This window comes from Diospyros lotus, chromosome 14 (assembly GCF_014633365.1).
Source record: "Diospyros lotus cultivar Yz01 chromosome 14, ASM1463336v1, whole genome shotgun sequence".
Taxonomy (NCBI): domain Eukaryota; kingdom Viridiplantae; phylum Streptophyta; class Magnoliopsida; order Ericales; family Ebenaceae; genus Diospyros; species Diospyros lotus.
The window spans coordinates 20,976,695-21,004,106 of NC_068351.1; the positions used below are offsets into that span (position 1 = coordinate 20,976,695).

General features: G+C 35.9%; 1 protein-coding gene and 1 non-coding gene across 4 annotated transcripts in view; both read left to right on the plus strand.

Annotated features, from left to right (window-relative positions):
* The window catches only part of LOC127791051 (uncharacterized), a 63,534-nt gene extending 38,514 nt beyond the window's left edge, over positions 1-25,020 (plus strand). For all 3 annotated transcript variants that reach the window (XM_052320787.1, XM_052320788.1, XM_052320786.1), the window contains 11 exons: positions 1,226-1,288; positions 1,361-1,515; positions 1,615-1,679; positions 17,784-17,934; positions 18,444-18,549; positions 18,645-18,780; positions 23,212-23,276; positions 23,425-23,589; positions 24,075-24,147; positions 24,310-24,386; positions 24,686-25,020. In XM_052320787.1, coding sequence (XP_052176747.1) covers positions 1,226-1,288; positions 1,361-1,515; positions 1,615-1,679; positions 17,784-17,934; positions 18,444-18,549; positions 18,645-18,780; positions 23,212-23,276; positions 23,425-23,589; positions 24,075-24,147; positions 24,310-24,353 — 1,023 coding nt within the window. In that variant the 3' untranslated portion in view covers positions 24,354-24,386; positions 24,686-25,020. The remainder of the gene's footprint in view (positions 1-1,225; positions 1,289-1,360; positions 1,516-1,614; positions 1,680-17,783; positions 17,935-18,443; positions 18,550-18,644; positions 18,781-23,211; positions 23,277-23,424; positions 23,590-24,074; positions 24,148-24,309; positions 24,387-24,685) is intronic.
* LOC127791277 (small nucleolar RNA snoR99) lies at positions 18,898-19,001 on the plus strand. The gene has a single exon (XR_008020914.1). It is a non-coding gene; the product is annotated as a small nucleolar RNA snoR99 (small nucleolar RNA).
* Positions 25,021-27,412: the final 2,392 nt, after the last annotated feature.

Sequence of the window (27,412 nt, forward strand, 5' to 3'; positions counted from 1 at the left end):
AACTTGAAAATCATGTAAAAGCCCTTGCAAGTATACCTCACCTCATAAAGACAAGGAAAATAGCTATAAAGGATTACTAAATTTTATTAAGATGATATTTGGATTTAGTAATATTTTATATACTTTAAAGGTGAAATATGCTAGCAAAAACAGCAAGGAGATCCCATCTGTATGAGTAGTACAAAGAGTTTTTAAAGTTAAATAATTACTGTTTGGACACTATTCCTATCCCTTTCCCCAGTTTATAGAAGAAACCTTTTCAAATTTCAATACGCATCAATATGCATGTTATGGTAAAAAACTATAAAATTAACTCCATGCAATATTATTAGTATCATATGAAAACAAAAAAAGGGTATGTAAAAGGGAAGACCAGTGCACAAGTCTCTCATTGCTGCAGGTCTAATGTATGCAACCTTACAAGATCTTGTTAAATATTCTTAATATGTACCCTTCTCTTGTTGGGAATATAATATACCTTGTAAGAGACAATATACACTTTGGTGTTGAATGTTGGAGAATGATTTCATTTTCTATTGGTGAAACTTCTCCTCCCCGAGTTCTTACCCCCTCTAGTTTACCTTCTGTAAAGAATTGAATAAACTCTTCCTTAATTGATATGTACACGTACATGTCCTCTTATAGAGGAGAGAAATACAACATAAGAAAGTCTACAGTACATAAAGGAAATATTACATATATACAATCTTAGGAAAGTTTCCTAAGTCTGAATTAAGAAAGTATCCTATTCTAGTTTTAGAAACTTCTAAAAAGCATAAGTTTTGACCAGCATATGGATGATGAGCCATTCGTTCCTTCTCCTTTATTTTGGTAATCCTTCGGCAACCAACACCTTCTGCATTTCTGTTCTTTACAAATTTTGGTCATCTATGACCCTTTCTTTTTCCCCTCTCTCCCTGTTCCTTTTTTCTCCTACTATTTGTTTTATATGCCTCTCTTTCCTTTTACTAGTTCTGTCTGATGTCTTGAAATACCATAGGCTTTTGAGGGTTTTGGGTGAAGATAAAAATAAATAAATAAATAAATTTTACAAGAGGCATTTGATGAATCCCTAGTGCTCCATCTATATTTTGATACACTTAGAATTCTTTCTTGATGCAGGACAAAGGACAATCTAATTATTTTAATTGTAAAAGTGTTTTTGTTTTTTCATATGATGCACTTCCAGTTTGAATTGCTACTAGCTCTTTTGTTGAACTTTCAGGGTCACAAAAACTATGTACCGAACATGATCAGTGGGGCATCTCAAGCGGATATAGGTGTACTAGTAAGTTGGTTTTTACAAAAGGTTTTCATAATCATGGGTCGAACCTGGATAAATCTCATATTTGTCTTCTAGGTAATATCGGCTCGGAAAGGTGAATTTGAAACTGGATATGAAAGAGGTGGACAGACACGTGAACATGTTCAACTTGCAAAGACTTTGGGTGTCTCTAAGCTGCTTGTTGTTATAAATAAGATGGATGATCTTACCGTGAACTGGTCAAAAGAGAGGTGCCTTCCAGATTTTGTTTTACCCCTTTATGCTATACTAGTTTTTTTAAATATAAATATAAATATATATATATATTTTGTCTTTGTGTTCTTGCCCAGGTATGATGAAATCGAATCGAAGATGGTACCATTCCTAAGATCTTCAGGGTACAATGTGAAGAAAGGTAAACAAAGCTTTTAATTTAAGGGGCTGCTTGAAATGCTGCGGGCAATATTCATTGCTTTTTATAATTTTCATTCCATTTTATTTGTTTAATTTCCATTTGAGTTAGGAAAAAATGGAAATTGAACATATTTGATTTTTCTGTCAGTTGTCCAGAAAATGAGAAAAAAAGCTGAAAACAGCATTTGATTTTTCTAATCTGTATTTAATTTCTTTTAAAAATACATGATAAGTCTAATTTTTGTATTTTGTTAAAACTACAAAAATTATAAAAATTCAGATAAATATTCAGCAAAACAGAAAAATAAAAAATTCTAAAATAAATTAAACTGCTCAAAATTAGAAGTGAGAAAAAAATTAAACTGAGCAAGAACCAGAAAATTCCAAAAAAAAATAAAAAAAATTGAAGGATTCAGTGTAGAGGGAGAGAGAGAGAGAGCACTAACAGATTTTGTTTCTTCTTCTTCCCTTAGGTGGCTGATGATGTCAAAGATCTAAGTGTTTGCCTTTTACTTTAAGTTTACTTCAGTAGTGGTTTCCCTACTCAACAGTAGGGAAACCATCACATTAAATGGCAGCGTTCAGTGTTAACAAAAAAATTTAATATCTGAATTAAATTGCATTGTTCAGTGCATCATCATCAGATGCCTTACTCTCTAGGTGGGGTATACACTGTTCAATGTTAATAAAAAATTTTAACATCTGAAACAATGGATTTAACTAGTTTGTGTTAGCTTTTTAGTTATCCAGGGTGTGCTTTCTTTATGTTGTTTCATTTTTAAAAAACTACAACTCTTTTAATTTTAACCTATTGGTGATTAGATTCATGTTCTGCATTCTCGAACTTTGATATGTCTAACCCTATGTAGCTTGGACGCATCCAAAATGGAGCTGTAGCTGTGTGGGATACCATCTTTTATGTTCCTAAACTGGAGATGTTCTACAATTAACTTGACATGCCCATAATTTGAAATAAGAAATTGAGTTTTGGAATTTGTTGATGCTACTTGGATGCTTAAGCCAACATTTAATAGAAACATTATCAGTACTCCCTGGAAACGGGAGAAACACATCCAGCAATATTAAATCATATAAAAATTCAAGAATAGGAAGAAAATTTCGATTATCTTGAGCATCCAGTGGATGCTCTGATGTGAAAATAACTAGATTGAAGGGGGAACAAGGCAAATGGTAATGGAATATTATAATTCTTCAGCAAATGCATCTAGTTTTACTTCCTGGTCATATTTTTCTTTTGGAATGCAAGTATGTGTAATAGAATAGCCTGGCATAAGGGGGTGAACCTTGTATACTCTGGGGTGGTGGTGGTGTGTTCCATAGTTACACAATTTGTGGCACCCCCCACGAACTGTGTTTCTGATCGTGTGAATCTGTTTGTGGTATGAATGCGTACTGGAATGAGGAGGGACGCAACTTGGATCGCCAAAAATGGCGATCCCAAAATCATGAACATTAGAAGGGCTGATAAACTGGTTTCTATTCATTCAGATATTTGTCTTTAATCATGGTTTTTTCAAAAATCATGGAGTTGGACCTTATAGAAGATGGGATATTGATCCAGATAATGATAACATAGAGGATTCTGTTACCAGATTGGAGGAGATGAGATGGAGTTCTCTAGATAGTGAATATGTTGAAATGCCAAATGAAGAGGAAGCTACATAAGATTGCTCAAGAGCTTTGCTTGCTACCACATACAAGCCATCATCTAAGCTTGTGAAAGGAAGCAATTCTAAAGATGGGGGAAAAAAGTAAATTATTAACAAGCTGGTTAGAGATTTGGGTTTTTTGGGATTTAGGTGCTCTTATCATTAAGCTTTTGAGATGATTGTTATGTTAGCATTCAGTTTTTTTTCCCCCCTGTTTTGGTTCTACTATTATTGTTTTTCTGTAATTGCAGACTTGCTTTTAGTTAAGTTGAACATTTTTTTCATTGCAATATCTTATGAATATAACAAAATTTTTCCTATGCATTTTAATAAATGTACCAATACATTACTCAAAGCAGACCACGAACCAAACTAGTGTACCAACTAATTCTACCACCCATGAATATGTATCTAGCTAAGTAGCGTACCTCGTACCCAAATACATACCACAAATCGGAACGTATCGCATTCTGTGTAACTATGGTTTATTCCTATTTAACTTTTCCTTATATTTTTAAATTTTAAAAATGTTAAAAATTAACTTATACGATTGAGAATAGATAAATAAGAGTTATTCTAGTTTTCTTGTTGATTATTTTCCTTTGTCTATGAGTTTTGCAATTTAGAGTCTGACTTGTTTGTCAATGAAGTTATTGGTGTTTCTGATTCTGAGCTGAGGTGTGGATTTTCAGTTTTGAGTACTGGACACTTAAAAAACTTGGCAAGTGGATGGATAATTTGATTGAACTTGGAATTTGTTTCCTATTTTGTGATTTCTAGGCTATATAAAATGCTTGTCATTGGATAGTTGCCTCAAATTTTAATATAATACTTGTGGCCTTAATTTGTGTCATCTTCATTTTCTTTTCACACGAATGAACTTGCTACTTTCATGAAGCCTATAAATACAATTAGTTTTTGGACAACAAATGGAAAACACAATTTAATTTAATTACAACCTCATGAAAAGTTTCTATTTATTTATCTTTCGTATGTCTAATGATGTTTATATTATCATTAATATAATTTTTATAATGTTGTTATATTGGGTTTGTGGTATTTCTTTTTGATTGGAAAATCATGTGTTTTTAGTTGTGGAAACCTCCTCTTTGCAAAGTAGGGGAAAGGGTGTGTGCTAAAAGGACTCTCCCTTGACCCTTCTAAAGGATGGAGTCGCATTGGGGTGGCCTTTTGTCAATATTATAATAGTTTGAATGGTATATTTTCTTTGTTCTTTTTTTTTTTTTTGGCCACTTGTAGTTATTATTTTATAAATGTTACTGGTTGTCGTGTACCTAGGGTTTAGCCTAGGGTTGGATTGGAAATTGAGAGAAATCAAAGGAGTCTGGAGTCAAGAACAGAACGATTGGAGAGGGAAATTGGATAGAAATGGGAGAAGAAATTAGAGAGAAACGAGAGAGAGTTGCAGAGGAAAACAGGAGGGGGATTGAGAGAATTTTGAGAGGGAAATCAGAGTATTCAATTACCAATTCAAACATAATCTTGCCCATCCTCAGCTGTGGCTTATATATAGCCTAACGGCCTTCCCACATGCACTCATGTGCAATACAATAAATAGCCTAACTGCCTATAGCTAAGGACAAAGTCCTATAAGAGAAAAAGGAAAGAGAATTACAATTATTATGCAATGCAAGTAGGCCACTACTACTATATTTACTAATCGATCCTCGGGAATCCTTAAGGTTGTGACAATTCCCCCCCTTGAGAGAGTTCTTGTCCCCAAGAACTTACAACGATTACACTGCTGATTCTTCATCTAATACCAGCTCTCTACTTGGCCTATTCCTCTTGCTCTCTTTCTCCATCTAGGCCTATTCCTCTTTGCCCTTATGTTCTCATCAACTGGAACAAAACCACGGGTTAGCACCATAACTCGTACAATGGCAATCAAGGTTACATCTACCTCCAAGGTGTAATAGACTATTCCCCTTGGGTTTGCAATAGCTACCCAATCAAGATTGCTGGTACTCGTGGTCTAGGGATCCAGTATGGTGCCAAAACTTGTCAATATGTCCACATCAAGTGACTTTAATGAATTTAGCCGCTCCCTGCCATAGGTAGCAGCTGAAACCTGCAACCCTACAACCTCCAAATGATGATCATTTTGAAACTCACACATTCGACCAATTACCACATATGTTCCCATCTTCTCATCATCTTCGATGTTGGCTATTTTGAATCCAAAGGGTTGACCAACTAGTTCTCTAGTCATTTGCTCATCCTTCAATGCAATAATCAAGCATTCGAATTTGCCAGTTGGAGGAAGAACCAACACAGCAGCGGGAGTTTTGTTCTCGTCGGCAAAACCTTTGACTTCTTCCACTATCTCCCTTAGCTTTTCTCCAACTACAATTGGCTTCCAACATTCCTCATAACTTTGAATCTACTGTTGGTGGAGAGAACTACTATTAGGGTCATAACTCGTAGAAGATTTCCCTTGGCTGAAAGAGAAATCAGCCTCTCTTTTTTCAAGGAGTGTGTCTTGCTCCACTAAAACTCCAGCTTTAGTTACCTCTGTTTCCACCAGCACTAAAAACGGGTTTGCACCTATTGCAATTTGGCTTGCACTTTCTAAAATGGCAGCAACACCATCATATTGTTTAGTGCTAGTCTTTTATGTTGGTGGTAAGATTTCCTCTAACTAGTACTGTCTTCACTTTCTTGTTGCCTATTTTAACCCAAGCCAAAGAATCCTCGGCTTTTCCTGAAACGACATCCCCCACATTAGCCGATTCTTCATATATTGGGCTAGACACCCGCGGTAATGTAAGGGACTTTGCTTCCTTTGTCAATTCCTTTAATAACCTTTCGTTTTTTTCCTACTAGCTCTCATTAGGCACATCCAAATGTATTAGCTCTTCCCTTGGCTGCAAAACAACCTTAACGACTTTTTCTGTCAGAATTTTTGAATCCCCTTTCGGTAGTCCAACATCATCTTCTTTTTGTTCATTGGAATATTTCAGAAGCTCACTCCCTACACTTTTCTCCTCCAAGAGTCCTCTGTTATGGTAACTCAATTCTGATGATTGATTGTTTGAATCAATCATCTTTTGGTTAGAATTTCCAGAGCGGTCATCTGCAACACTCCTCGAAGAGTTCAATGGGAAAATTGACGTTATATCCCTTGGTTAGCATCCTTGCAAACACCTGCAGCTGCTCTTGTAGCACACAACCTATTTCCACGCTCGATTCGTGTATCATTCTTCTTGTTTCCTTGTCCAATTGGATGAACTCACTCATTATCAAACTTTTTTTCCCATGCCTGAGGCTTCTGGCCAAACTCCTCATGATGTTTGCCTCCAACTGAAAATGCAACATTCTTCTGTTGCAAGTTAGGCTCCACTCGTTTCATGTGTGCACTGCTTCCCATGGCCTCACGAGCAGGACATCCCACTGAAAATGTAGCATTCTTTTGCTTCAATTGAGGCTCCCATGTTCTCATGCGTGCTTTGCCCGTTATGGAAAAAATTTCACGAGCGGGACAAGCCACAAGCCAAGAACCAGGAGCTTTGTCTATTCTAAATCCTGCACTTCCCTTCTGTAACTGCCTCACCCAGTCACCTCTGAAATTGATCCAATAAGTGGCAAATTGTAGTCGTTGTTTCGCGTTAGGGTCAAGTTTGTTGTAGGAGCGAAAGAAGTCGCGTAGTTGCAATGATTTGATCGGCCTTCTAGAGTCTAGGATCGCCATCATAAGTGAAAATCGATCGCTACAGCGGTCACCTTCATAATCGAGATCGCCGTAGTCAGAATTGATCTTAATCGCTTGCTGCTCCTGGTTTTCTGTAATTGCCTTCAATTTTCGACAGTCAAGATCGGTGCATCGGAATCAATTGGCCAAGTCGTCTTCTAATTCCAAGCCTCAAATATCAGTCGACCTCACCTCCTTGTGTGTCGGACTCAATTTCCGAGATTCAACCTGAAATTAATCAACAAAGAACTGTCGCGACTAAGGAATTTCGTCAGAAATCAGTTGGAACCGGCTGAGAGCCACTCCTCCTACTTCTTTAGATTCGAACAGACACTCACCTCCTTGTGCATCGGAATCAATTCTGAGATTTAACCGAGGATCTCCTAGTTGCTTTTCTGTCTCGAATGCCCAATTTATCGAAATAATCGGAATTGCACTATAAGAAGAAACTGAAGGCTAAGGTTCTGCTCTAGGAGTCGTCTTTGCCTTGTCTTCTCGTCTGCGCACTCTGATTATCGCTTAAACCTCCGATCAGCTGAACTGATTGTAGACGATCACACTTGCTGGTTCAGTGATTTCTCTAGACCCTCTTCACTAACTCATTGGAATTCTACCAAATCGTCGGAATTTTAGCACTGGAATTGCCCGAGCTACTCACCTTCCTTGAGAGATTGTGATGCAACCTACAAAGTTCTTCAGAATTGAGAATTGTTGGTTGCCGTAGTTTGTGAATTGGCTTCCAAATCGCTGAATCTGCTTCACCCTTCCACTTTGAGCAATACTTATGGAAAGTTGCGATCGGCGTCAACCTCCGGCTCTTTCGAAATTCAATTTGGGAGACGCTCGCCAGTTCCGAATTTTGCTACTAGATTTGCTTCGCCTATCACCCAATGTATCCTCGCTTGGACCACAGGAATTGGATTAGCTAGATTTACTTTTGTCGCCTTCTTGAATCGCGACTGCAACAGTTGAAGTCCGTGAATTCTGTCATGGTTAAGAAAGTTTGTGGAATCCATGAATCATTGCTCAATCAATTGCAACGAGAGTCGTCATAATCAATTTATCAAAATTGCATGAACCACAACCGTAGAACGACTGCTCTAATATCAATTGTTATGTACCTAGGGTTGGATTGGAAGTTGAGATAAATTAAAGGAGTTCGGAGTCAAGAACAAAATGATTGGAGAGGGAAATTAGACAGAAATGGGGGAAGTAATTAGAGAGAAACGAGGGAGAGTTCCAGAGGGAAATGGGAGGGAGATTGAGAGAATTCTGAGAGGGAAATCAGAGTATTCAATTATCAATTCAAACATAATCCTGCCCATCCTCTATGGCTTATATATAGCCTACTAACCTTCCCACATGCACCCATGTGCAATACAACAAATAGCTTAATTGCCTATAGCTAAGGACAAAGTTCTATAAGAGAAAAAGGAAAGAGAATTACAATTGTTGTGCAATGCAAGTAGGCTACTACTACTATATTTATTAATTGATCCTTGAGAATCCTTGGGGTTGTGACACTGGTATCTTTTGCCATGTCTCTGCCACATTTGTGTTCTTATTTCTCTAAATTGTTCTGTTTGCCTGTCCATGTTCGGGTTTTGTATTTGAAATTGGAACTTTGATAGAGAAATCTACATTGTGTTGATTTGGAGAATAATCAAATATTATTTGCCTCCAAAAGATGGGGCGGATTGGCAAGAAAGCTAAACTGTTATTAAGTAGGATATAAGCTTTGGTACTTAGGGACATATTAGATGAGAAATCCAGTGAGGATTTATGGATACGAGATAAGAGGATGTGAACAAGTTATGAGATAGGATTATCACAGTTAAAGTTGTTATAGGTGAAGAGATTATGACTTTTGCCTATGGTTATGCCTGGAAGTGGGATTGGAGATGAGACAATTTTGGTAGCAATAGTAGATGAGAAAGAAAACATTGTAAGAGGTGATTTTGAATGGTCATGTGCATTGAGACATGAGAGAGTATAGAAATGTGCTTGGAAGGCATGGCTTCGGAGAAAAAATAATGAAGGAAAATCAATTTTGGATTTGTTGACAACATATGGATAGGTATAGAAATGTGCATGGAGGTAATGGTTTTAGAGGGAAAAATAATGTGGCAAAAGTTATTTTGAATTTCGTCATGACATACAACATTATTGTATCTAATATTATTTTGAAGAAACAGGTTGGACATTTGATCACATATAAAAATGGCTTATCGATTACTCAACTAGTCTTCTTTGATAAGGCAAAATGATCGATTATGGTTAATGAAACTATTCAATGTGATCCTTTATTTGAGGAGTAGGCTTAATGATGGAGACATTCTTTTATAGACTTAGTCTACCTACACAAGGTAGACTAAGCCAATCAAATACTAAATAAATTAAACATTTTAAATGGTGGAAGGTCCAAATTGAAGTTTGTTAAGTGAAAATTTAAACCTTCAAATTATCTTGCTTTTCTTAAATGACGGGAGAAAGATATTTGGCTTATAATGACCAAGTAGATTTTAGAAGTTGGGATAATTACAGAAAGTTCAAGCGCAAGGTAATTGGGCAAAGGTTGAGGAATTAAGGTTTGAAGACTAATTGGTTCATGCCTAGTATGTTAACAATGGAAGCTATCTACTTGTTGCGTTGTTTGATTGAAAGGTTTAGAGATAAATGAAAGGATTTACACATGGTTGAAAAGAAAACTTATAATTTGAATCTTGAAAAGAAATCTTATGGAGGCTCTTAGTGTAGAAGTGAGTCTGAGGCCCCGTTTAGCCTTGAGTTGAGGTGAGGTGAGTGGGTTGAGATGCAGTGAGTTAGATGAGCTGAGGTGAGTTTGATTATGTAAAAGTGCTTTTTAAAAGACTAAAATTGAGTTGAGTTAGAATGTTAAATGACTAAAAAGGACATAATAATTATAATTACATATAAATATGTATGAACTGAATTATATATAAACTAATTATACATAAATTATATTATTACACAAAAGTATATTTTAACAATCTTTGTATAATTTGATGAGGTTGAGTTGAGTTAAAATGTTGACTAAAAAGGACATAAATAAACTATGGGTATTTTACAAAAAAGATTAGTTATGGAATATATATTATTTAAAAGACATATTTTAATAAATTGATAATGACAGAATATGTAATTAATATGAAAATGTATTTATTTTAACAAAAGAAAGAAAGAAAGAAGTAAAGAGACAGAAATTTGGTTAGGGTTTTTATGGGACATAGACAGAATTAAAATTCGTATTAGTTCTTTTAAAAGGGTAAAATGGGTATATTGAAGGAAAATTTTATAACCCACCCCAACCCTTGCCATTTTGGTGCGGCTGAGTTAAGCCATCTCAACTTCACTCAAGTGAGGTGAGTTGAGAAATTTGAAGTGATACCAAACACTATCCTAGAGTTGAGGCTCAAACTCAACTCAACCCACCTCTCATCTCAATGCCAAACGCCCCGTGAGTGGATTTAAATACAGTTTATTGACAACGTGTGATAGGATTTTTGGAGAAGATAGTAAAGACTTTCCTATTACAATTGAAATGTATCATGAACCTTCCATGATTTTTTACCTTGTTAGTCTAGTAATGGATGATTTCACTAAGAATATTTCAGAAGCGGGGCCTTGGTGTATGTTGTTTGCGCATAACATTGTTTTAGTAGATGAAATAAATAAGGTATGCATGGATACTAAGCTTGAGTTACGGGGAGAATTTATTTTCAAGGGCTTCAAGTTGTGCAGGCTGAAAATTGAATATATAAAGTGTTTTAAGTATAACAAAAATAAAAGTGTGGATGATGCAATGGTGAGACTTGAAGGTCAATTTAAATATCTTAGATTAAGTGTTCAAAATGATGGAAAAATTGATTATTGAGGATGTTAACTCCATAGTAAATGTAAGATAATTAAAGTGGAGAAGTCCTTTATCATTTTATGGTGTATTTTAAAGTTCTGTTAAAGAGAAAAAAAATTTATTGGATGGCTATATGGCTATATCTATTGTATAGTACAAAATGTTGGGCAGTTAAGCACCAAAATATGTGCATAATTGGATGAAGATGTTACGGTGGAGGCATGACCATACAAGAAAAGGGATAATTAGAAATAAGGTTACTCATAACAAGGTTGTAGTGGCGCCTATTGAACATAAGATGTACAAGATATGTTTAAAATTGTTTAGACACATTAGGAGAAGATCAATAGACACCCATATAAGGAGAGTGGATGGAATGGAAAATGCTTGCAGCAAAAGAGGTAAGAGGGAGACCGGAGAAAATTTGGTGAAAACCTTTTTGGTGTGACATAGATATAATGGCCATGAAGAAGATATAATCTTGCATAGAGATGATTGGCAAGTTAGGATCCATCTAGCCAACTTTGCCTAGTGGGATTAAGGGTTGGTAGGGTGGTGTATGATTATTATTATAATATTATTATTTTTTTGGTTGGGGAGGGGGGATGTTTGCAATTCTGTTTTGTTAGCATTCTTTTGGAACAATAATTTGAATTGCTATATAAAATGCCAAACATGAAATATTTTGAGCACAATTCAAAAATATTTTGAATGCACAAGAACAATGATGAAAATTCTAGAAAGATAAGGAAATACAATAGAAACAAAACCTAAAAATTTAGTATGTTTATATAGAGCTCAATGTGCATAATTTGGGAATAAATCCAATATAAACTATTGTGTAAACTGAGCAAGTATATGGTATCTTTATTATTTCACTGTGAGTCTGTTGAAACTGTAGAAAACTGAATGAAATTGATTAGGATGATTCTCCAGTAATTCAGAATATACACGGTGATGTCCTCTTATAAAGGAGTAGGGAAACTACATAAGGAAAACTATCTTCTACAAGAAATACAACATAAGAAAAGGATACATATTTACATTCTTAGGAAAGTTTCCTAAAGCTGAATTAGGAAAGATCCTATTCCAAATTAGGAAGCTTCTAAAATTGCATACTATGACCATCACACACATCCTCGTTCTCCAACACTCCCTTTCAAGTTGGTGAATGAATGTTTATCATTCTTAGTTTGCTTATTAGATTTTCAAACCTTTTTACAGCTAGCCCTTTAGTGAGAACATATGCCACTTGATTTTCTGATGGCACGGAGGGAATCTAAAATAAGCCTGCATCCAACTTTTCCTTAATGAAGTGTCAGTCTATTTCGATATGGTTTGTCCTGTCATGCTGAACAAGATTATGAGCAATACTAATAGCTGACTGATTATCACAAAATAGTTCAATAGGACCTTGCACTTTGATCTTCAAATCCTCTAGGATGATCAATCGCAACAACTCACACAAACCAAGGACCATACTCTTAAATTCTGCCTCTGCACTTGATCTTGCCACAATGCCTTGTTTCTTGCTTCTTACTTCTCTAAGACACTAGATTGCCCCCTAAAAACACACAATATCCAGTAGTGGATCTCCTATCAATTAGAGATCCTCCATAATTAGTATCAATAAATCATTTGATACTTACCCTTGTTTAAACAGAATGCCCTTGTGTGGTGTAGCTTTTAGGTAGTTTAGGATCCTCTTTACTGCATGCATATGCTTCTCAGTTGGGCTGTGCATGAATTGGCTTATTAGGTTGATAGCAAAGGTTATGTCAGGTTTAATATGGGAGAGGTATATTAGCCTGCTCACCAACCTTTGGAACCTCCCCTTATCAATTGCCTCACCATTAGGATTCTCCTGCAGTTTGATGTTAGGCTCTACGGGTATGCTAGCTTCTTTTCCCCCTATCATACCTGTTTCAGCTAGCAAATCAAGTACATACTTACGTTGAGATAGGAAAATTCCAGCCATAGAGTATGTTACTTCAATCCCCAAAAAATATTTGAGTGCTCCAGAGTCTTTAATTTCGAATTCCTCGTCTAAATTTTCCTTGGAATATGCTATTCTTCTTCATTATTCCTTATAACCACAATGTTATCAACATTTACCAACAAGGCAGTTACCTTTTCTCCCAAATGCTTGATAAAGAGGTTATGATCCCCTTTACTTTGATGGTATCCTATAGATTTCATGGCCTTAGAAAACCTGCCAAACCAGCCTTGTGGGGACTGCTTGAGCCCATACAAAACCTTCAAGTCTGCACACTTTCCCTGCACCTTCTTCCTGAAATCCCGGAGGCAACTCCATAAACACCTCTTTCTCTAAATCTCTATGCAAGAATGCATTTTTTATATCTAGCTGCTGCAGTTTCCACCCAAAATTGGCTGCTAGAGACATGAGAACCCTTACAATGGTCATCTTTGCCATGTGGGCAAAAGTCTCAAGGTAGTCTATGTCATAGGACTGTGTATAGCCCTTGGCCACCAGTTTGGCTTTATACTGTTTTAGGGTTCCATCAGCCTTGTATTTTAAATTGAATATTCACCTGTAGCCCACTGGATTGACTCCCTTGGATCTAGACACCAATTCCCATGTCTGATTTTTATTTAGGGCTCTCATCTCCTCCATCATAGCCTCCTTCTAGTTTCAATCTTTTAGAGCCTCCTCTATTGATTTTGGAATAACAATAGCATCCAAAAATGTTAGGAAGCTCTTATAGTTTTGGGAAAGGCGGTGATAGGACAGATAATTGGGTCAGGGATGTTTTGTATAGTTTCAAACTCCTTTCCTTACAGCAATGGGTAGGTCCAAATCAGTAGGTTTAGGATTAGATAGGGCTGAAACTGATGGAATAGAAACTGCTTGTTGCTTGAATTCCATACCTTGGTCAGGATTTGATGTTGATGCAGGCTGAGGATTTTCAATGGGCTGTCTTCTTTTGAATACATAAGGAGAGCCCTGAAACCTAACCGGAGATGGCAGCTCATGAATTGCTTGATCATTACAGCTTGTATGTTGAGGAGAGGAATAAGGAGAGGAAGTATGCTGGGGAGTGGAATAAGGAAGAAGGGTAGGAGACTGTTTAGTACCGGTAGGCTCACTAGAGCTTGGTATTGCTGATCCTAGGCTTGGGAAGAAATTCCTAGTCTTGATCATCATACCCTACAGTCTCCCCCTGAGGACTAACTTGAAGAGAACCAAAAAATGACTGAGATTCTATAAAGGTGACATCTTTGGAGACATAAAATTTCCGAGAGGTAGGGTTGTAACATTTATAGTCTTTTTGGGTAGGAGAATACTCAAGAAAGACACACCGAAGAGCTCTAGGATCAAGTTTGTCCCGATTAGTTTTAGGAATGTGAACAAAACACACACAACCAAACACTCCAAGGGGAAGAGGAGTATGCAAACTCAAATCTGGAAAAAAGGATGCTAGACAGTGAAAGGACTATGGTTGTTTAGGACCTTAGATGGAACCCTGTTAATCACATAAGTTGTTGTTAGAACAACTTCCCCCCAAAAGTGTTTAGGCACATGGTGATGGTGGAGAAGAGATCTAGCCACATCAAGGAGATGTCTCATCTTCTGTTCAGCTACTCCATTTTGTTGTGGAGTATCTATGTAGGGAGATTCATAAACTATCCACTCTTGTTGGAAAAACTGATGCAAGTGATTGTTGAAATAATCCCTTGCATTATCAGCACGAAATTTTTGAATGGAGGTGCCAAATTGAGTGGTAATCATTTTGCAAAAATAAGGCAAGACAGTCCCAATGGAAGTTTTATCTTTTAATAGAAAAATCCAACACACATGAGTATAATCATTTATAAAAGAAATAAACCATATTGCCCTAGAACAATTGGGTATTTTGGATGGCCCCCAAACATCAGAATGGATTAAACAAAATGGTTTAGATGACAATTTATTGCTGATTGGATAAGACACCTGATGGTGTTTAGTAATCACACACACATCACACTAAAAACTACTAGGGTCTAGAGTCTTAAATAAGGTGGGAAACATACTTTTTAATAGAACAAAAGGAGGATGACCTAGTCTAAAATGATAAAGCCAAAGGTTGGAAAGATCTGAGGTTGACTGGGATGAACAAGCAACCCTTGGTTACCTCCCTTTAGGGCAATCACTCTCCCTTTGTAAGACATAAAGACAATTATGTTCCTCAGTCACACCAATCATCTTCCCCTTGTCCATAGCCTGAAATTTACACATATGAGGAGAGAAAATAGCATGGCAATTCAGTTCTTTAGTAAGTTGATGAATAGAAATAAGATTGGTAGCCAAATTAGGTACATGAAGTACTTGTTTGATGGATAACTTAGGTCTAAGATTGACCTTGCCCTATCCATGGATGGGAATTGAGGTTCCATTGGTAATGGTTTTCTGTTTGGTGGTTTCAAGAGGCTCATATGACTCAAAAACATGGACGTTAGGGGTCATGTGATCGGTGGCTCCTGAAACTAGGATCCATGTTATTCCTATCAGTTTTAGAGGCTGAAAAAGAACCATAATTTAGGTAGTTACCTTGCTGATTTGTCCTTAGAAATTTTTTTAACTTGTTAATCTCCTTAGCATTCAACTAATTAAGATCAGATCCATTGGATTCTATCTTATCAGAGGACCCTACTTCCTCTTACTCCTTGCTTGAGAGATAAACCTAGTATTTTAGATTCTTGAATCCTCCCATCTTGCTCAAAACAATTTCCTTCCCATGGAGTTTGAAGCAAGTCTCCCTAGTGTGTCTAGGTTTCTTGCAATAGCTACACCATAGTCCTTCGCGACCTGAATTCTTAGTTTGAGCCTTTGATTTTCCTACTTTAAACCTTGCTCCTTCTTTGTTACTGGTCATCATGGCAGAACCTTCAGAAGTATTCTCATTGAGTATAGCACCCCTCTGGTTTTCTTCATTTCTAACAATGACAAATACTTCATTAAGGGTAGAGAGTTTATCTCTACCAAGCACCTAAATCCTCACCTGATCAAATTGTGGATTGAGGCATGCAAGGAATTCAACAATCCTATCTCGCTTAGAAATTCGATTGAGGGTGGCATCATCCTCACTGCACACCATTTTGATCTCCTGATAGTGATCAAGTTCTAGCCATAAGCCCTTCATCTTATTATAGTATTCTGTTATAGTTAATGGCCCTTGCCTAGTACCACTAATCTTGATCTTAATCTCAAAGATTATCGAGGCATCTTGGAGCTTAGAGTAGGTTTGCTTCACTGTTCCCAAATCTCCTTTGCTGAACTTAAAAACATAAAATTCTTATTAACCTCAGGTTGCATTACACTTCATAGCCAAGATATAATGAGGGAGTCCTTAACATCCCATGTCGCCAAAGTGGGATCTGACTCTTGGAGGAAGGGCAGTCAAGTGGCTGATCTTCCCCCAGCTTTTGAGGAAGGCCCTTATGAGTTGAGCCCACTGCAAGTAGTTCCTACCATCTAGGCAGTAGGAATGATGTATATCGGGCAAATCTCCGACTCCAGTTGGCTGTTCTACTGGAGTTGATTCTCCAATTGTTGGGGTGGGTGTAGCTTCAAAGAATTCTGACATGTTCACCGGAATAATTGGTAGAACAAAGAAGAAGCAATGAAGGCTTAGAAGGAACGGAAGGGAAACTGTGCAGTGAAGGCACACTAGGATTTTAGGCGGACTGGGCTGGTATCGTAGGCTCTAATACCATGTAGAAAACTGAATGAAATTGATTGGGATGATCCTCCAATAATTCAGAATATACACGGTGATGTCCTTTTATAGAGGATTAGGGAAACTACATAAGAAAAACTACCTACTACTAGAAATACAACATAAGGAAAGGATACATATTTACATTCTTAGGAAAGTTTCCTAAAGCTGAATTGGGAAAGATCTTATTCCAGATTAGGAGACTTCTAAAACTGCATACTATGACTATCACACACATCTTTGTTCACCAACAGAAACACAAAAATTTTAGGTTTGGACCATTTTTCCCCATCAGTTCTCTAGGAAGCCAAACTTTTTGGTTACTTAATTGGAAAAGAGATGATATTATTGCCAAATATAGTTAGTGAAAAACTGTGGGTTTAGAACTATGCATGTCTCACTTACAGAACACTAACATAACAACCATGCACAATTCATTATATGCCTTTTCCTGGTTGAACAGAAAATTGGATTTTTCTAACAAGAAAAACAGTATCATTTTTTATCCTGAATGATAGAGCTGTGATAGATAGCATTATGTGGAACATAATTGGTTGGGATTAGTATCATGGATTTCTTTTCTTTTTTTTTGTTTCAAAGACTAACTAGTTTGACAGGTTTTTATTTTGTGAAAATTAGTATTTCTAAAGGTCAGACTTATGGAACGTAGATTACTCTTTTGTTTTTTTTTTTTTTCGCGGGGTGGGGGCGCTCTGACCATAAAATGTGAACTTTGTGGGAAAAAGATGCCGTGAGCTGAAAAAGTTTGTCTGGATTTTATAAGTTCTCTTTTCAGTAATTTTTAAGTAATTTAAATTTAAATTTACTTTTAACATTCACTATTTTGTTGTATTTTTTAATATATAAAAGTTTCATATGAATTAAAACCTAAAAAATCCCCTGTAATTGAACAATTCTGAAAATAATAAAGGCTAATAGAAGCTTTTTGTTAGGTTCTTTAAGACTTATTTAATATCTGGAAGGAATTTCTTAAAGTTTACTTTATTTTTTTGATATGTAATATGCCCAAATTATTATTTACCTGGATTATGAGTTCCTGTTTACATGGATGCTAATACCTGATTATAGTATTTCTTATCTTTTCATTGTTTGGATATTTCAACTTTTGCAGACGTTCAGTTTCTTCCTATTTCTGGCCTTCTTGGTTCAAATATGAAAACAAGGATGGACAAAAATATTTGTCCTTGGTGGAATGGGCCGTGCCTTTTTGAAGTTCTTGATGCTGTTGAAGTTCCCCCCCGTGATCCTAAAGGTCCATTTAGGTGTGGTAGTGCCTTCACTTAATTTTGTTTTACACTACTTGTTCCTCTTTCTGGATGTCTAGTCAATATGGTACTTGTTCCTTCCCCCCTGATTCACATAGAACTACGAAAGGTTGTAACGTTAGTAATATGTTTTCAATCTGATTGGGGAAAGTTAAATGGTGGTCTTGGAATTCTTTAGCAATGAGAATGCCTGAATTTGTTTTTGATTGTATTTTTTTTCTTTTTCTCAGTATAAAATGGTAGTACGAAAGTCATTTTCTACTTAGGTTTATATGTATTGGTGTTGTTTCTTTGTTTCCCTGCAAGACATAGGCTTTGTGTTTTTCTTTGCACAAATACATTTGGTTATTTTTCTTTTGACTGCTCAGTTACTAGATATTTAATTTTGCTTCTCATTGTGGAGCTGAGAACAACAAGGGCACTGTGTGGATTAGCCATTTCATTGCAACAATGATTTTTCTTAATGTCAGGTTATTATAATGGTAAAGTTAATTTTTACTTTGTAGGATGCCAATTATTGACAAGTTCAAGGACATGGGAACAGTTGTAATGGGGAAAGCGGAATCTGGCTGCGTGTGCGAAGGTGATAGCTTGTTGGTCATGCCAAATAAGGTGTCTCCTTTTTTCTTCCACCTGGTCTAATTTAACTTTATGAACTCATGAATTTGATTGTTGAGATTCTTTAACTTTTATGCTTTCATCTGCAGGCTCATGTAAAAGTTCTGGCCATTTACTGTGATGAAGATAAAGTTAGGTATGCTGGACCTGGTGAAAATCTAAGGATTAGATTATCTGGAATTGAGGAGGAGGATATATTATCTGGTTTCGTTTTATGCTGTGCAGGTAAGTTTCTTTAGATGCCATTAGTGTTACGAAGGTTGAAGTTCTTTTAGTCAGTATAAATGATTTTTTTCCCCTTCTTTGGGACTTACAACGTCTGCCCCTGTAGCTTGATTAGGGTTGCTTCAGGGATGAACAAGTCCCTTACATGCATCTCTCATCCTTTTCACTTTGTCAGCAACAATTTCTTTGTATCTTGCTGATCATTTGAGGATGGAACAATTTTAAAAAGATTTTTTTTTTCATCTTGTATGCATAAAAGAAAATCTTGTTTAAGTGCATCAACTCTTATTATTTTTCTTGCGTCAGAAAGAACATGCTTCAAATATCATGACCTGCAAAGTAGTGTTCCCCACCACTCAGTCATGACTTAGGGTTATCAAAAGAAAATGGAACCAAGTGATGTTGTAGAACAAAAATGCTACTTAGGGAGGAACTGTTGACTTCCACAAGGTTTGCAACCTTTCAGATATACAAGCATATTGTTTGTCAACCTTGGGGATCTGCTAACTGCCAACACGAGGATTGATTGCTACACTACCAACTATCAAGGTGGAGCCCCACTGTTATCCCCTCCCAAACCTAGGGGATAAATTTTAAGTTCCGGTACACAGTTTTATAATCTCTATCCACAAGCCTAACGGAAAAGGAGGCTTAACCTGACTTGTGGACCACTCACCCCACCTCATAGAACCATAATTGGCAACAATAGCCCTGTGCTCACTTCTAAACCTCAATAGCACCTTAAATAAAAGAGCTTCGTTAAATGCCTTCAGCTTTTTTGGTTCATAGCTTCCCCACGAGCTAAGAAGACACGCTTTATCCCTTAGACTAGGTGTTACTTAGAATTGATCCCCATTATGTATTGAATAAAGATAATATGTATGTGGGAATACTAGATAGGTACTACTTATAAGAATGATCCTTCCTTCTGTTGACGAATACTGCCTCTTCCAAGAAGCAGGTCTGTTTCATGCTTTTTAATGAGACTATCCCAACTTCGGTTACTTAATTAACCTTAATAATAATATGTAATGACATTTTGCTATTATGATATACCATATTTTGTTACTAATTATTATGTATTACATTTTATTTACAATAGATGTATTATAGGAAAATTTATATATAAGTACTTTGTTGTTTGTAACATGTTGTGTTTTACTAGCACTTATTAGCCATGTTAAAACTGGGCTAGATAGGCCAGTTTGACTTGTTAAACTGGCCACTGGTCGGTAGTCTGGTCCTGTTGCCACATAAAAGCAGGCAGTTCAGGAACTGGTGTAATTTGGATAAACCAGGCGGTTCAGCTGTGAGTCAGCTGAACCGTTATGGGCAACTGGTTCATTAAAATGCTTCTATGTTTCTGGATTTCTCTTCGCACAATCACTCAACCATATTTGATTCAATCAATTCCTTGTTTGCTATTTGCACAATTAGGAAGTGATTGAAGTTTCACTAGTTCTTCTGGCACATTTAAGCTATTCTTCAGAGTTAACATCACTGCAGCATTATGTAGGCTGGTGATAGACATTCCATCAGTGAAGATTGGACAAAATCCAGCAACATTAAATTGCTAAAAAGCTTGGATGCTGGAAGTTGAGGGAGGGAGGGAGTTTGCACATGGGTGTGGGGTCTATATTGTTTAGAAGCTGAACACTAACGAACAATTTCATCCTTTCCTAAGAACAAAAGGTTGACTGATGTGTTGGTTCTCCAATTTTCACGAGTGACTTGAGAAGGCGGTTGTCCAAATGGAGGAGCTCTATTTCTTATTTATTTTTTAATTTTATCTATTGCTTTTTTTTTTTTTGTTAAGGAAAAAATTATCACAACGATCACAATATGTCATGCATATGTATTGAGAATATGTTATTAATCACTATTTGTCAAAAAGATGTCATGAATTTTAGTTTTTAATTTTAACATCATAATTTAAATTATTATATATTTATTTATTTGATAAAAAAATGGTCCAACCCTGGTCCAACAATTGACCCTTGACCGTTTTCCCTCTTTTTTGGTTTGATGTTCGGTCTGATTTTTAGAACATTGCTTGTAACTATGTATTGCATATTCTTAAAATATATATATTTTTGACTTGAAACAACTTTTCTTAGTGTACACAAATTCACAAGTTATTTTCTACTATTATCTGTTCATGTTTTAACTCTTGTAATCAAACTTAATTACAATTTTCTGTAGTCCAAATTGTTATGTACACCTCAAACATGTCTAATTACTCACATACTAGCCTTAACAAATGACAAATATATGGATTTTGGTTTACAACAACAACAATCGCAAGCCCTAATCCCACTAGCTCTCAGTGGGGTTGACTACTTGAATTCTAGAACTCCATTAATCTCTCTTCACGACCATATCCTCTGTAATTGCATTATATCTTATGCGTGTGCAAGGGTTTCCCACCTTGTTTTCTTTCTTTTTTTCTGTGCCTTTTGCTGCAAATTTCCTCCATTTTATGTGCTTGCCTCATACTTGCTTCTATCAATCTTCTTCTCCATTTTATTCTTGACTCTCCCATCTCATATTCAATAAGCGTGAGTCAAACTTTATTATGTATGATTTCTTTTTTAATTATTTTGTCTTTTCTTGCATGTTTGCACATTCATTACGATATTCTCATTTCAGTTACATTCATATTTTGTTGGTGCTTAACTGAACTACATTCTTAGCCGTATTTTGAAGATGGTACCATATCCATTTGATCAAACTTGTGTTTTATCTTTAAAGGGATTTTACCATTGTAGTAAAATGCTTTATGCACTTCTCAATTTTAACTGTACTACTTTGATCATCCTCCATAAACTCCAAAATTTCTAACTTCTTGTGAACAATTGGTCCAACATGTCAAAATTGACCTCTTTTTTTTTTCTGTAGCCGCGGGGGGGGGGGGGGGATGATCTCTAAGCCTCACAATTATCATCCACACACATTTATATAGAATATATTCAATATACTCAGTTTTCAACCCACGTAATGTAAAACTTGGATTTTGAAGCCTCTCTAAATTCAAGTTTATTATTCACACCTTTTGTCTCACCCATTATGGCAATATTGCGTGCAAATAACTTACACCCACCACTTTGTCTTGTGCTTTGTGGGTTCATCGATCACAAAAGCAAATATGTAGAGTTGAATGCAGCCAATTTTGATTGGTAAAAGCCTCGGTATATCCTCCGAAGTTCTAACACACATTTATGCTTGACGGTGCATATCCTTAACAACCTGTATATGGGTAAATCTGAATTCTTTTCTTCTCCAACACCTTCCACAATACTTCCCTGGGTCTGTTATTAGCTTTTTTCAAGTCTGTACTTGCCATGTTTTGCAAATCTTTCTACTTATGTTTAGACCTTTCTATTAGGCACCTAAGTAGATGGCTTGTCTTTTTGGCCTACCAGACAAAACCAAATTGTTTTTTAGAGACTGTAGTTTCTCTATCTAACCTTTGTGCAATTACTCTTTCCTCAAGTTTCATAATGTGGCTCATTAGTTTGACCCCTCTATAATTTTCATAACTTTTGAAGATCTATTTCATTCTTATAAATATGCAGTAAAGTGCTCTTTCTCCACTGGTCTAGTGTTCATTTTGATTTAAATATTGAATTAAAAAAATTTCCTTAAAACAAAAATGCTCTCGTCTCCCATACATTTCCATGCTCCCATCGAGGATATTATCTGGTTCAATTTTTTTTTTTTTCTAGTTTTCAACTTTTTTAATGCTTGCTTTATTTCGTTTAGATGAATACTTATATAGAATATGTAATTCATTTCTTCTTAAAAGTTACTAAGATGTCGCAACATAAACTGTTTCTACTTTTTCGTTAAATAGTTTTGAGAAATACTCCTTCAATGCCCCTTTTATCACCTCCCCATTAGTTTGTTTTGCAAATTAATATTAGCAATTGCTCAGAGGCAGAACCTTCAATGTCTAAAACCTCACCTCTGTATCTTAAAATACAGGCCATTAACGAGTCCAACCAGTCAACATTTCTAACAGTTGTAGTTATGAATCTATTGATATAGGCATGCATTATTTTAATTATCTTCTCGTATTATTAAATCCAGTGGAAGTCAGTTCTTGCCCGTCATTATGACTGTGGACCTGTGGTTGGTATTTATTGAAATGAGGTGGTATTTGGTTAAGTGTAGCTTAATGAGTTAGCTTGACCTGTGGTTGGTACTTATTGAAATGAGGTGGTATTTGGTTAAGTGTAGCTTAATGAGTTAGCTTCCCATGATTTGCGACCTCCATGCATCCCTGATTTACCTTGGGAAAAAATTTGAGAGAGAGAAGTGCAACTGCTTGTTATTCCTTATTTTTTGTTGATATTCTGGTTTAATAATTTTTTTCATTTTAAATTGTTTTATTATGATATTTAAAGTCTTAATGTCTTTTCTTTGTTGCAGTGAGGCCCATAGCTGCAGTCTCAGTGTTTGTTGCTCAGTTACAGATCCTCGAGTTGCTTGATAATGTAATGTGAATGTTGTCTTCTTCTCTTATTCTGACAACCTTTTTTGTTGCTTCTGTGTAGTAGTTGCTAATTCCCTGTTTCTTTGAGGAGAGACAATTCTTTTATATCTCTCCTCCCTCCCCCAAATACTAACTTACTACTCTTCCAGGCAATTTTTACTGCTGGCTACAAGGCTGTCCTACATATTCATTCTGTTGTGGAGGAATGTGAGATTGTTGAACTGATACAACAGATTGATCCAAAGACAAAAAAAGTCATGAAAAAGAAAGTTTTGTTTGTGAAGAATGGTGCTGTGGTTCTATGTCGCATTCAGGTTAGTTCAACAATCTGATCTCCCAAAAACAAAATGAAAATCTCCAGCTAACCGCCCTCCTCTCTTTGGCACCCGTGGCCCCACAACCCCCCCCCCCCCCCCCCCCCCCGTTTCATACTGGTATGTAACATTTCCTTGCATATCCATAATGGAAGCAGTAGGAGCCACAGTGGGTTATCCTTCTATAGTAAGAAGGATGATGTGTTAGGGGTGGAAAAAGAAAAGACACGATCTCTGAGTTTGACAGGAATTGGATGTGTATAAAATATGGTGTGAGTTATGAAGTTGTCCTTAATAGAGCAAGCGGAGAAGGGAGAAAACCAGTCAAGGAAGAAGGGGATGGAAAAACCATCCTAAACTTGGGCGTGGTCACTAGAAATGTTCATACTTCCGCCAGCCCTTTTCTTATTTTTCTTTTTCCCAAGTTCCTGTATGGTTATTTTTACATGGTTGTTTGTGATTATCCTGCTGTCTAAAATGTGCAGGTGAACAATGTGATCTGCATTGAGAAGTTTACTGATTTTGCACAGCTTGGGAGGTTCACTCTTCGTACCGAAGGTGACATACCTGGCATTCTCCTTATTTGTTTTAGGAACTTCCATTATTTTGGTTTAAGCGCAAGGCTAAGTTTTTTCTTTGCTCTGTGTTTGGTTTGGATTTGATTTGTTTTGTTTTGTTGTTTTGGACACGAATATCACAAGACTTGTCTTCTTTTTACAGGGAAAACAGTTGCAGTGGGAAAAGTTACTGATATTTGTCCCTAAGTGCTACATCTTTAGACGACTTTGGTGTGGCAGGTAAAGAATTTTGAAGTATGGCATGTTCTTTGCTATGGATTCATAGTAGTAGATTGTTTCATCTTTCTTATCTTCCACATCCTTGCTGGCTATTCTTTCTAGGGTAGAATTGTTAACTTGGTTTAGAAACATAGTCCTTTAGAGTTTAGCGACGTGCCAATTAAATGTTTCCCCAGTTCCAGGAAAGATAGGCACTTGCCATCATCCGTGTCATTTACTTGAGTTTAATATTTCATAATTTATATATATATATATATATATATTTGTTTTAGGTGTATAAATTTTTGTTTATTATGCAGAGTGATGGATCTGGGCTCCATCCAGAGGCAGCACGGATGGGGGGCGGAGCATTGCTTACTATGGATGCAGAGACCTTTGTCTTGATGCTGGATTTTGCTGCAGAATTATGAGTGGTAGTTTGTAGTTGTTGGTTGGTTGGCTGGTTGGTTATTTCTTCTAGAGGATTTTGGATGCCGCATTCGGGGGGGTACAAATATGATGAGATCCTTTCACCAATCCCCATTTAAAGGTAACTTCATAGTTGATTAATTTCTATGGATCTATTTTAAATGGTTCAACATTTCATGTATCAATATATTATATTTATATGTTTAAATTATTATTATTATTATTAAAAGTTTGTGCTAATTGATTTGTGTATTGAGTTGAACATGTATATTTATAAATGAGAATGGCCAAGCACGCTAAGTTGATCAACTGCAGGTACTAGTGTTGAAACCGCACGTAGCATGAATAAGGCATTTCAGAAACAATGCCAACGGCATGGTATCACTATTTTATTTAATATCAATGTGATGATTTTGACGAAATAAAAGTGGTTATTGGTATGGGAAGGACAAAGGCAAGAGGACATATTTACATATATTTTGGCCCGCCCTTGGGGTGGTAAGACACTAAGTTTAGGCTCTACGGAGGTAAGCATATGCATATCATCAAGTTTGGGTTTGGTTTCATCTACAATTCTTGCCGTCAGCCCCTTGGCAACTACTCATCTCTCGTCGGACCATTCTTCGTCTGACCATTTCTTGCTTAGACTCCCCTTGTGTCTTCTTCGGCTTCCATTACCACTACCTATTCACCATTTGTTTGTTTTTGATTTTGACGTTATTTCCCCTTTATTTTTGTTGTTCGTGCTTTTCCTTTTTAAGTTTTTTTCCTTTAAGCTTTTCCTATAAGTTTACATGTACTGAATATCAACATGTACGTTAATGCCACGATTTTCAAAAGAATTTTCATTTATGCAAGTCATCAAACGTTAAATAAAACTATTATTTATTGTTGAGTCCTCATTTTCTATTTAAATTTAGTTCTTTTCATATTAAATTACGGTTGCCCATACAAATAATGAGATAATTTCCTAGAAGAACATTATTACTTAATTGAGAATTAGAAAAGTAATTGGGCATAAGATCTATATCAATTTTAGAAGTCAAAAGTTGACTCTTTTAAGGTGTGTGTGGTTACATTACCTAGAATATTGTCTAGAGAACAAAAATTATTCCACTCATTTGAAAAATGAATTTTATAGAAAGAATCTTTAAATGTTTGTATTATACATATATATATTTTTTTCATAGTATGCTAAAAACGTTAGTACGCTAAAAAAGTTATGTTAAAGGAGATAAAGGAGATAAAAAAGAGTATCATGGTAAAATAAGCAGTGTTCAAAAACGCGTTAGGCGTTAGTCGGGCGCCAGGCTAGGGCTTAGCGTCTAGGGCGCCTAGGTGGGGCCTAGGTGGCGATTAGGAAAAATGATTTTTTTTTTAATTTTTTTTATGTAATTTGATATTATTTTCAGGTAAATTAAAGTTGAAAAGACAAGTGAAATAATGGAATTAAGATTCAGAAAATAAATTATTATATTAGTTATAAGTTCAAGAAAATAGAAGTAGTAATAATACAATATAAACCATATCCGAAGAATCTAAGTCTAACTATCTAATTGGTCTTCTTCCTCTCCATATTCTTCTAATACACGATCTTCATCGGACTCAAAATCAAATTTATTGATTTCTTGCTCATCTTCTTCTGATTAAAAATCATCTTCATGAAGCTCTCTCATCCTAGAACTTCTTCGAGTTTGAAGCATCTCGTCTGTTCTCGATACTTCATCAACCACTTCCCAAGTGAGCCCCGTACCAGGCTCAACTTCTTCATCATCTTCTCCATCAACGATCTATCCTTGTGCATTACTAGCATCACTAGCAAGTAGCACATCAACATTCATTTCCTTCTCTCTTTTGTGCTTGTTCATCAATTTCGCATTAAATTGAACATAGACTAGATTGTTCAATCGATTCACGTCTAGTCTATTTCTTTTCTTCGTATGTATCTATATAAATAAAATAAAAGCAATATCAATATAAATGATAACTGAATAAGGATAACTAATTGATAGTAAATAAATATAATTCATATATACACTAATCCCTTCAAAAGTGCTCCAATTTCTTTCACAATCGGATGAACTAGTGGTTAACAAGAGAATCTTTCTCGCCATTTGTTGCAAGTTTGGAGTTTAATTTCCATAAGTCATTCACCATGTAACTACATAGGTCAAACAAGTATAAAGTAAACAAATTTAATTTATACACTAATACACAATAGAAAGGATTAAAAGAATTTTATACCTGGATTATAATTGTCATCATTTTTCGCACACCCTTGAGTTGCCCACGATTTTTCAAAAACTCCATCTTTACGAGTATACTTTGGCAACTCAACATTTATAACATGGCCTTGTAATTCACCATCATAATGATAAAACATCTCCACACAGTTAAAAAGCCCATCTATCATTTCATTATCAAGTTGTATATCCATATCCTTGAAAAAGTAGTAGCGATTCAAAAGGTAAGCTGCAAAATATAGTGGACTATCTAGCCTATCTTTTACCCTTGCTTCAATAATCTCCATAATAGGCTTATAGTTTTTTTCAAGATTATTTAAGGCCTCCTTAATATCTTCATTTGCTTGCTTAATCTCTCCACATAAAAAGCCCATA